We start from the raw sequence: 11,453 nt of genomic DNA on the forward strand, positions 1-11,453 counted from the left end.
TCAGCCCTCTAGGGTGAGGCTTTAAAAAAACAAAACAAAAAAGACATTGCAGTCCTCCAGAACTCTGGACTACTGAAGCGAAAAAAAAGTTATCCCTCAGGATAACCAGTGATATCCAAGTGTTGGCAAAATAGTCAATTAGGCATGTGCCATAGATTATTATTATTATTTCTTGGCAGACGCCCTTATCCAGGGCGATAATCACATATAGTCCATGCCATAGCAGTTCTGAATCAGCCAATCAGGGCATTACATCTTGGCTACAGGTGCAATTTCTCAGATTTGATTGTGATAAAACATATGTCATCCCATGCTCTTTGTCTGAGAAGCAATGCCAAGGTTCTGATAGTTAACATTCACAGTAGAATGCTAGTATTTTGTGTACATGGATGACCTTGTAGTGAGATGAAAGCTTACTACAATAACTGAGTGTAAAGTTTTATGTAAGGTGGTGAAAAGGTTTACCCATATTTAATGAGAAAAGAGTTATGTGAACATTTAGCAACCAGCTTTTCCAGCAAGTAAAATCTATATTTGAACTTAATTAAGAGACTAAATAAGAATATAAAGTTGGAAAGCAATTGTTAAATGCGATTTGATTAAATACAATAGGTTTCTAAGAGAGACACACAAAAAAATGCAGCTTTTTCCACTGCGGTCACATTTGAACCAGAAGTTCAGCAGTAAAACCACAAACAATATTCTCAGCCAAAAGGACATCAGAACACCTGGGTTTCATTAACTTTTTCCCTTTTTTGCAGGAGCTGGTGAGAGATTTGACACTGGGTATTAAAGCTAATCTCAATCCACACATGAATAACTAATTCCATTCAATTTCTGATGGCAGCAAACTGTTACTGAGAGATCCCTGAAAAATACAAAATCCCAGGCTGGAATTTGCCTGGGAGGGTAGGTGAGAATTTTCAATCAATCCAGGCCTGTGTGATTTTCTAGTGCTTTGCTCATAAGAAAAGCTTCCACAGCACAGGAAATCTTAAAATAGTGAGAACTGTGTTGTGTGGAAAAGGGACTTTCAATAATTTCCCCGTAAAAAAACACAATACCATGTGACGCACACACTAAATGTCAGATGTTTATAACAATCTATTTACATTCTTTCACATTCAAACACACATGCTTTAACAATCTCCATTGAAACTAGAGGGTATTTACATTGCACGGAATTAACAAACAAGGTTATCAGTGGTAGTTCAACCACCAATGAAAGATCAGCTTTGTGTAATAGTTAGAGAAAATCCAAATTACCCTGTAATATCAAATAAATAAATAAAATATTTTTTGTTCCATGGGGATGAAATACCTTCACACTTTGTTTAAATGTTTTCAGTAAAAAATATGCAGTACAAAGCCTGCCATTACAATCATTTTACAGATTATTAAAATCTTTGATATATATTGTTTTTAAAAGTTATCATATTTGTAAAGAGACCAGGAATACAAAAGAGAGGGGCAATACCAAAGGAGGTGATGTGTGCCATGAAAGAGAATGTTAAAAGAAAGCATAAGTACACATATATATATAAAGTGCACAATAAAATTAAAGTACTATATTAACAATAAATTAATAATTTTCACTAATGTCAAATGATGTGATCATCTCTTGGGGATACATACATTAAGGCCATATTCATTCAATCAGATAAAGGAAAAATGTAATGTATGGTTAGAGTCTTGGGAAATCATTGGCCCTGATTCCCTTAGCAATTATAGAGATGTATTAATGAAATCACAATAGTTAAAATGTATTAAGAAATCCTGGATAGTGGCCAACATGTTGAAGTTTAGGTAAACTTCTTTTTGTTGTATGGCCAAAGAATCAATTACCTGAACAAGGGTGGCAACACTAACAGGGGCCTATACTGGAGAGTGAATTAGCAGACTGACCATGCAATATGAGAGAGGAGGAGAGGATGCAGCCACATTGTCAGGATGGTGTCTTGCAATACTTCATTTAGACAGAGCTGATTAATCAAAGGCCATGGGGTCCGGACTACTGAATCAGAAATACTTACAGGTGCAGACAAATCATGAAGACTAACAACAAATTGATCTGGACTACAGCACACATTTTCTTTACCATGATTCTGAAGTTTTTTGGGGAGGGGTTTCTCAGACATTTCTACTACAGACAGATTGTATACATTGTTGTTGTCACATGTGGAAAACATCTACACTGAGTATCGAGTTCTGATTGGCAATTAACTAGCGGTCTGCTCAGGGTGAAACACCAAACTGTCATGTCTTAGCCATTTTTTTTTTTTAAATGACAGTGTATAAAATAAAAATGTATAATAATAATAATAATAATAATAATAATAATAATAATAATAATAATAATAATAATAATAATAATAACCAAGTAAAGGTAAGGCATATATTTGGAACTAACCTCTGTGCAGGATCTTACAAGATCTTGTAGGATCCTGTACAAGATCCTATAGCAGGATCCTACAGGACCCTTCAGGATCTTAAACAGGATCCTGTCCAAGAATTCTACCAGGGCCATATTCCATCAGGTTTGCATTGCCATGTCTCCTCAACAAGATCTTCATAGTTTCCTAGGTGGTTGAAAATGCACCCCAAGTCTCTGGATCATACATTGACTGAAACTTCATTCAGACACCACACATTGACTGTCATCTTTTCAACAGATGTTTATCCACTTTGTAGAAAGTGACTTGACTTGAGTGAATAACAATGTATTTGAATGTGGTCACGGTGAACAAAAGGTGTTTGCATTATATAAAAGGCTTCCCAGTGTCACCTTTTAGAATCTGTGTGCGTTTAGAAGTCATGCAAGAGTGGAATCTAGTTCTATAATGTGACATGCACTCCTTTCCTTTTAATGGAAGGAGAACATTTGCAGTTTAAATTAAATTTTGTAGCCTAATGTGTTTTGATTTATAAGTAGTAGAAAGCTGCTTCTGGCAATCAATAAATTAAACTGTGATAAGGTACAGGTTTGTACTTTGTGACTGATGTGTAGGTAAAAGTTTTAACTTGGTTTAGCCCTAAGTTAGGCATACAAAACTTAAAAAAATATATAATCACTTTTAAAATGTACTTTAACTGTAATTGTAATTGCTAATTACAGAACTCATAACGGTAACATAAAACCACAATAACATCTGCAAAAGGCAATTATGAAATGTCATGGCATTACTGGTGATTAAACACTTAATAAAGTGCATAGGCCCCAGTTCAACTTAAGTCAAATTCACTGGTTATTCTTGGTTTGCTTTAAAACGATTGAGTTGTCTTCTGTCTTACATAGTGAATAAAAGTGAACTCAAAACAGACAACTTCTTGGATCATATTAGTTATGGATTTAAACAATTTTTAGTCACTCATTTGCACTGCAGCGTGAAACAACTGTGTCCTCAAAGCCACACACCGAAGCCAATCTCTCTGCCAACAGTTTCAGTAAAATCGTAGGACCACAACATACTGGTAAGGTTAACTAGCACTTTTATTATTAACTGCTGCACATTTCACATAAAACATACACCTACACATCATACTTAAAAAAAATGAGTGTTAGTGTATAGTACACAATGTTGACCCATCCCCAATGAAGGCTTAACTGCTATAGTTGCATGATTATACTGCAGAATGCATGCTACATGATGCTACAATCTGCATCGCACTCGTTACACTATATGTGATGCAACAGCCATTAAAAACACGGGAATGTGGAGGCAATGATGCACCTTCAGATGCCATGATCCTGTATTACTGTATTACATAATCCGCGCCGGATTCCGCCCACTAGCCGCCACACCGAGGCGTGTCCACACAAAGTAAAAAGCGCAGACATGCACATAGCAAAGCGTCAAACGGGAAATGTATGCATGAATACATCAATAAGTGTTGGAATTAATAAATACATTAATACACACGAATACATGTCATACATAAACAGACAGATGTCCCTGTATTTCTTTATTTAAACATGTATTTATTAATGTATTCATGTCAGCATCTGTTCTCTCTTTTTGGCAGGCTGCGGCGCTCTGTTAAGTTACTATTTTGCCACATGATTTCCAGGAAAGGGAGTGGGCGGGGCAAGCGGCCCGCAGCGGCAGGAAGAGCCCGCCCCGCTGCGTGTGTCGTCACGCACCTATAAAACCCAGCCCGACACAGAGATCCTTTGAGAAACAATATTTCATCATTGTTTGGAAACACCACCTGTATGTGACACCCGGTTTCCCGACCCGACCCGACCCTCACGGAACATGCAAAGGTAAACTAATTCAATGCAAGGATTGACTGTTGCTTTAATACTAGGGGCGCTTTCAGAAGAGGTCTGTTCATGGGTACATACCACACAAATATGTTCGAGTGATACTTTAAAACGGTGTCATGCAGCTATTTATTTTGTAGACAGCTGTGTGTGGAAGACGAGACTACTATAAGTAGTGCTTTCCATTTCTGTGTGCTGCAGATGACACTATCAAGAGTTTGACAGAGCTGGGATATTGTTGGAATCTGTGTATTGCAAGTTATGTTGCTTCTCTAAAGATGTGTATCCTAGATAAGAAACATTGATATATGCTTTTATTTTTTTATTTATTTTTTAGTTTTTTAAATTAGAAACTCCTGACGTGAAAACGTATTGTACGATCTATATAGTTAAGACACTGCCGCTACATTATGGCTGGTTACGTCACTGTCGCCCGTAGTGTGTCGCTGCGTTGGAAGGACAGCTAGAAGATACAACAGCGGGAAACTGCTGACAGATGGAAATGTGATGCAACATATGACTTGTCGGGGGAATGATGAAGCGGTTTATTCCTGCTTGCATATTAAGACTGTATTATCCGATTAAACATCGTGGCTTTCACGTTGGTTTTCGTCAATGCGAGCCACGTCCATTTGGGAGGTGCGTGTTGGTATATAAAGCATATAGGTCCTTGGGGAAACGAGCGCACTAAAGCAAACCGCATATCAGCTTTGCAAAGTATTTTGTACCCTCTCCATCTCATACCCATGTCATCTGTGGATGTGGTATACTAAGCTTATATACGTTAATTGTATTCACTCTAATGTATTAAGTTTTCCACAGAGGATGTTACTCTTGTAATGTGATGCAAATATAAAACATTGTATTGATTGCCAAACCACTTAAATTTCATTGAATAAAGGTACCTGCTAAATAGTAATATTGGTCATCTAAGGAAAAGGTCTTATTTACCTTACATTATGGGTTTAGAAGGCATGTAGAATGCGTGATGGATGCTTTGTTGCTTGTGTTGACTGGTGGTGTCTCCGCAGCTCCAAGCCCCAGTTCGGATCCTGGCTGATCCAGCAGGTGGACAGTGGCCAGTATCCAGGCCTGTCCTGGATCAGTAAGGACAAGTTTTGCATTCCCTGGAAGCACAATTCCAGGAAAGACTGCATCGATGAGGACTGCAAGATATTCAAGGTGTGGGTCCATTTTTTTTTTTTTCCTGCTAGTTTCGTTCTTTCTTACCCATCTCTTTGCCGCCAGTCACTGTTGCTTTCATGAAGACGCAGAATAAGGCCCAATGACATGCTTGCTTCTCGGGATATTACCTAAGAAGTGTAAAAACCTCTGGTATAACAGCTACTGTAAATTGTCGACCCTTAATCGGGATTATTTTGTTTCAGTTTTTGCACTGCGATAAACTACTAGTGTTGTTACCCACAGTGAGGAGTTCCTCAGGAGAGTAAATGTAGTTGGTTGAGTTTACGCCCTGTTTGAGTGTCCTCCTTGTTTTTCAGGCCTGGGCCATTGTCAGTGGCAAAATAGATGAATACCCAAATGACAAAGCCAAGTGGAAAACCAACTTCCGCTGCGCCTTACACAGCCTCAAGCATTTCCGGAAGATTCAAGACTATTCGAAAGACTCTGAAAACCCCCACAAAGTTTACCAAGTTGAAAGTAAGGGGACAGAGATTTGTTGCAGATCTCATTCTCCACCCACTGCTCAAAGGATCTTCTAACCATGTTTGCCAATATAATCCATACTGTTTGTAAAACTTGCAGTACATATTTTGAAGCCAATCTTTTGAGGGTTTCATTTTTGTTAACCTCAGTTATAGAAATACTGAATACATTAAGACTCTCAGGTAAATGCATCTGTAATAGTGAGAGCTATAGGAGAGACATTGAGTGTGGTTTACAAACTGGTATATCTCCTCCATTGGAGAGAAACTGCATTCCACTGTATTATTCCAGTCAGATGGTAGAACCAATAATTAAAAGATGAAAACCACACAGCAGCCCCCCAGGACCCATGAACAGTTTTGCAATTGCTTGAGGGTCTTTGTCAAAAACTCAAGAGACATGAAAAAAAAATATTTTACAAAATGGTCTACAGAATTCAAACAAAATGAACAGTAATGCATGTTTGTGTACATCCCAAGCTTAACATCATATTTCCAAACAACCTGCTATTTTCTATTAAAGAGATGAATTTCTCCCCAGAATGTATATATAACAAAGTCCCATTATCTATGTGTTCTGTTCATGCATCTCAAGTTATTTATGTTTCATGCTGTTTTTCCATGTTTTCTCAAGCTGTCATGCAAAAACATTATAGTGAACAACTGATCTGCACTGAGCCCATTCAGAACATCTATCAAACGCCAGCCTCTCCAGAAATCATTTCTGAAAACATGCAGGTATTTCATAATACTTTCATTCTTCTAGTTAAAAAAAATTAAATAGAACTGCGAAATCCATTCCTGTCCACAGGAGTCCCATATCTGCAGTGGACATCCCTTCATTCTATCGTCCAATTGTAGACCTCTCTTATGAATGACATGAATCTGATTTAAGACGTTTGTCATATTTTCTGGCAATGACTTAGGACCTTCAGGAGGTCTGACTGAAATGTATTTATTTTTAATTAACAGCAGGATTCATCAAGTAATTTGCTCACCATGAATCTGAGAAACCAGCTTCCAGGTATTGCATTTAATTTACTATCAGGTCTAAATATAGTAAAACTATATTTACTATATAGTTCTCCTATATAATTGCAGTATTTATATGCATGGGGTCAGGGACCTATTTTACCTACTAATTTAAAATGCCTATGATCTATGATTACAGGACATGTCCAATGGGAGCAGCCCATATCTGGAATGATGACTGTTGACTATCCCACCTATGAGACCATGATGATTGACCCTTATCTCAACTCCCAGAGTGGAATTCCAGATACTGTTCCAGAGCAATCCTATGTGGCTGGTATGTAAGGCAAATTGACTAGAAAATACAAAATCTGAGGTAGCAGTGAAAAGATTTCTGCCCTTAAGTATTACTTTTGTACAACAGTGGTGAAAGTTAATGTAACTTGCAGCCTTAGAATAGCCTATTACAAGTCACACAGTAGAATAAGGAATTGATACAAATATTAGGAGCCTCTCAAAAGAGTTAACACAAAGTTATAACTTTTAGGGATTTTTAACTTGTGGCCTGTCCAGTTCCTCAGACAAGCCTTAGATCCAGTCCATTCCCCTTCTTTCACCATGTGAATCATGTCTCGATTTTGTTTTTCTGAAGTGAACCAGCCTGCAGGGAATCACCAGCACTTCCCGACAGAGTACGACCTGGAGATTACCATCTGGTACCGGAGGAAGACCGTGCTGACCACACAGGTGCACAGCCCTAAAGTGCAGCTGCACTACCACAACGAGGACCATGCACTGGGGGCCACCCAGGCAATCTGCTTCCCCGACGCCGATCAGCTCATCGACCACTTGCAGATTGATTTCACCAACCGGATCCTCAACAGCATTAAGAGGGGCCTGCTACTGGAGGTCAAGCAGACGGGTATCTATGGCACACGCCAGGACATGTGTCACGTGTATGCCACCACCTCCGACCCTGCCCTCTGCACCAACGTGGAGCCCAACAAGCTGCCCCAGAACAAGGAGGTGGAGTTGCTCAACTTTCACAAGTACATCGCAGGTACACCCCGCACAAATAAGCCATTCCATACACAGGTGCTGATTTAAGAGATTAGCCAGTAACGCATCGGTACATGATACACTGAGGCAGGCGGCTATTTGCAGCACGTGACATTAAAATGCTGAGTGACAGTGTAACTCGGTTGGAAGCAATGCAAAACAAAAATTGTCCCACATGTACTGTGGACAGCCCTGGAAATTAAAAAAATATATACATATTTTCCATCATACCCTTTTAAATATGAATAGGCTATATAGTTCTATGGTAAAATAAACAATGAATTAACACCACTGAGGTCTGATTTTCACTACAGATCGTCAGTACAGATTAGACAACCAAGCCATTTCCAGGAGTCTCCACACCTCAAAATCCATTCCAAATAGGTTTTCAAAGCACTTTCCAGGATTGTCTTGTAGGAAATGGTTCCTTTCCAAGGCTGTGAGAAACGAAGACCTAAGTTACATGTCCCAGTCCTCCTTGTTACCTGTTCTTTTACACTTCTATACAATATTCCTCCATGGGTTTATATAAATAGCATGACCGCTGTACTTGCCTCGGTAACAGTGGTTGACAAACATTTAATTTTCTGGACAGCTGGTAAACTGTTAAAATGTGATGGCTTGACATTCCTACCAGAACACGTCTCTCTGAATACAAACTTGTTTAAAACCGTTCAGCTGATGCAACGGAGATGACATGTACTGGGTTTGGAATTGGGTGCGCATCATTGGTTAAGACCTGGTTATTTCAAAACCTGTACATTTACTCTATTACAGAACTGAAGGAGTTTAAAGAAAACAAGCGGGGATCCCCAGACTACGCCATTTACCTTTGCTTCGGAGAGAAATTCCCAGACGGGAAACCAAGAGAGAAGAAACTCATTGTTGTGAAGGTAATTTTTCTATAATGGATTTCATCACCTTAAATAATGGAATTGCCTTCTCCACTGTGACTTCTTCATTCACTGCTGTAGCCGGGGATTGACATGCAGTCTCTCTCCTATTCACAGGTGGTGCCGCTAATCTTACGACACTGTCATGAATTGGCTCAGATTCAAGGTGCTTCCTCTCTGCACAGCGACAACATCAGCCTCCAGATTTCCCAGAACAGCCTGTTTGACTTCATCAGCTCTGTAATGGACCTCCCAACCAATTTAATTTGAGGCACAGGGCTTAAATCTCTGAAAACCCATTGTTTCTACCTCCATTTCAGCTTGTCTAGGTTCTGTCTAATGCCTGTACGGATTGATTGCTTTAACCCCAGCTTTGGTGCTTGCCATTGGTTTCCTCAACGGTCTGACCACTGTATGTGCTATGGGACTACTGACTATTTCCAGTAGTACTGCACAATAAAATCACATGTCTGCATAAACCAATTTAATACTAACCTCCTGCTTCCCAGTGCATTACTATTCTAGTTTTTATTTTATTTTTAATTGCCTGACAATTACAGCAATATTCTGGATGAGAGTAGTTTCATCATGATGTGAATATACAGTTCTACAAGCTGTTTTGGGGTTTAAACATTAAGAAAAAGCTTAGAATAAAATAAATCCTTCCTACAACTCTGGGAACTATATGAATTTTATGAATATAATTAATTGTGTTCAGTTAGATACACTGAAGAAGCTCAAACACTTAGAATATTCTATTAATGTAATGCATGAGCCATCACCCATATTAAACTAATTTAACAAAGGTTTCACAAATGTTTAAATAAATGTAATGGAGTTTTGGGTAAGATTCTTTAAATTCTTCAACAGATCTTAAATCTCAAACAGGGCATAAGAGCTCAGTTGGTAGAGCACTTGTAAATATTGCAAGAGGATCATGTTCAAATACTGATTGTGCCCATCATGTTTACCAGTGACCCAATCCAGTAAGGAATAGCTTATAAAAATATCCACACTGAGAAAAAAAAATGGCTATTGAGTGGCCAACAATGCAACACTAACTTTGCGATTTAGTCCCGAAGAGGCTAATAAGAAAAAAGTATCTTCATCTCTGTCCTTGGGACCCCCTGGCGTCTGGTTCTCTCTCTTTCTTTCTGAGCTATTAATTGCAGTGGTTTATCAAACCTTTCAATTTAAGGGGTTGTCTTTAAATCTAAAGCAGTACACAGAGAAAATGGTTTAAAAGAATCAATTATATTTAAAAAGTTGAACTGATGGTTCAAATGTCCAAAAATAAATAAATAAATAAATAAATAAATGTAAGGGCTCAGTTGCAATGAGAAGCAGAGAGTGGGGTCCCAAAGACAAGGACAGATCCCTAATCCCTGGTCTGAGAGTTCCACCACCCCTTCCAAATGATGTTATCCAAGTAAGCTTAAATTAGGCAATGTACGAAAGGAGCTGGTTCGCCCAGAATACTTTTACCTTTTCTTCTTGTGAAGAATTATTTTCTACCCTATGTGGGGTCTATTATAGAACAAGTAGTGGAATTAAGATAAATCCAATGTCATGAATATGCACCTGCAATGTTTACTTTTTGTTCACATGCCAGTGGGTTTTGTTTGTTTTACTTATCACTCCACCACACTTTCTTTGAAGATTTCAGCTTAGCCTTCATGGCCTAGTTTATTTTTGAGTTCCTCTACTTGTACTTAAATGGTGACTTTCCTTCCTATTCTGTACCTTCCACTGCCTTGCAGAGTGAATGAGATCTGTCACCTTTAAGACACAGGAATGGTGTAATTTCCACGTTTAGAAAGTTTACACTTGATGCAGCTTTTGACTTCATGCTAATACTTTGAATCATGTTTTGAGTAATGTACCTGCTAAAATACAAATAAACTTTATTTCCAACTTGAGTTCTAAGCAGCATTTATTTTTCTGTATTGACAAACACTATGAGGCTTATGTCACACTAGTATGCTAAATGAATAGGCCTACATGGTATAACTAGCAGTGTATTTTTCAGATGACAATCTTCCAGCAGAAACATATCTTGTGTGTATTTGGCGGTGAAAAAAAAGTCCTATCAAATCACTTTGTCACTGCAGATTAGAAACTGAGAGCAGAGCGCTATCGATAAAGGGACATCAGGCAAAATAATTCCTTCAAAAGACACACAAGCAACTACAAGAATGGAATCAACAATATGCGTCCTTCTTAGGGATTATCACCCTTTTGGACAGAAATACAAAGCAGGAAAGTGTTGGTTGAGTGTAGTAGAAACACTGAACTATAAGCATATTACTGTACATAGGATGAACCTGAAAACTGCTTTTGTCAAGGCCACGATAACCAAAACTCACTCGTATTATTGATGCCAGGGGACGAATTCATCTAATCAATGGGTAAGGCTCCCAAACCATACCCCACAGCATACATTCAATGCTAGGCCTATATCAATATCACATTACAGCATTTATGTTTTCTTTCTTTCTTTGTTGTTGTTGCTGGTTTTGCTTTATTACAAGGAAAGTGACACAATATTAAGGGACTATTCCAGACCCAGACTGCCAGCATAGAACAGCTCCAGATTGA

At 38.5% G+C, this 11,453-nt stretch overlaps 1 protein-coding gene across 1 annotated transcript; it reads left to right on the top strand.

Moving 5' to 3' along the window:
- Nucleotides 1-4,161: 4,161 nt before the first annotated feature.
- irf7 (interferon regulatory factor 7) lies at nt 4,162-10,774 on the top strand. The gene is made up of 9 exons (XM_066701076.1): nt 4,162-4,264; nt 5,296-5,446; nt 5,767-5,926; nt 6,566-6,669; nt 6,904-6,955; nt 7,103-7,240; nt 7,556-7,963; nt 8,740-8,855; nt 8,973-10,774. Exons 1-9 carry the CDS (start codon nt 4,257-4,259, stop codon nt 9,123-9,125), a joined length of 1,290 nt encoding a protein of 429 aa, XP_066557173.1. The 5' UTR covers nt 4,162-4,256; the 3' UTR covers nt 9,126-10,774.
- The last annotated feature ends 679 nt before the right edge of the window (nt 10,775-11,453 follow it).

Source organism: Amia ocellicauda, chromosome 4 (genome assembly GCF_036373705.1).
Source record: "Amia ocellicauda isolate fAmiCal2 chromosome 4, fAmiCal2.hap1, whole genome shotgun sequence".
Classification (NCBI taxonomy): Eukaryota; Metazoa; Chordata; class Actinopteri; order Amiiformes; family Amiidae; genus Amia; species Amia ocellicauda.

Coding starts and splice junctions, on each gene's coding strand:
- irf7 (XM_066701076.1), top strand. Junction 5,927..6,565: donor CAAAGTTTACCAAGTTGAAA/GTAAGGGGACAG, acceptor TGTTTTCTCAAG/CTGTCATGCAAAAACATTAT. Junction 7,964..8,739: donor CTTTCACAAGTACATCGCAG/GTACACCCCGCA, acceptor ACTCTATTACAG/AACTGAAGGAGTTTAAAGAA.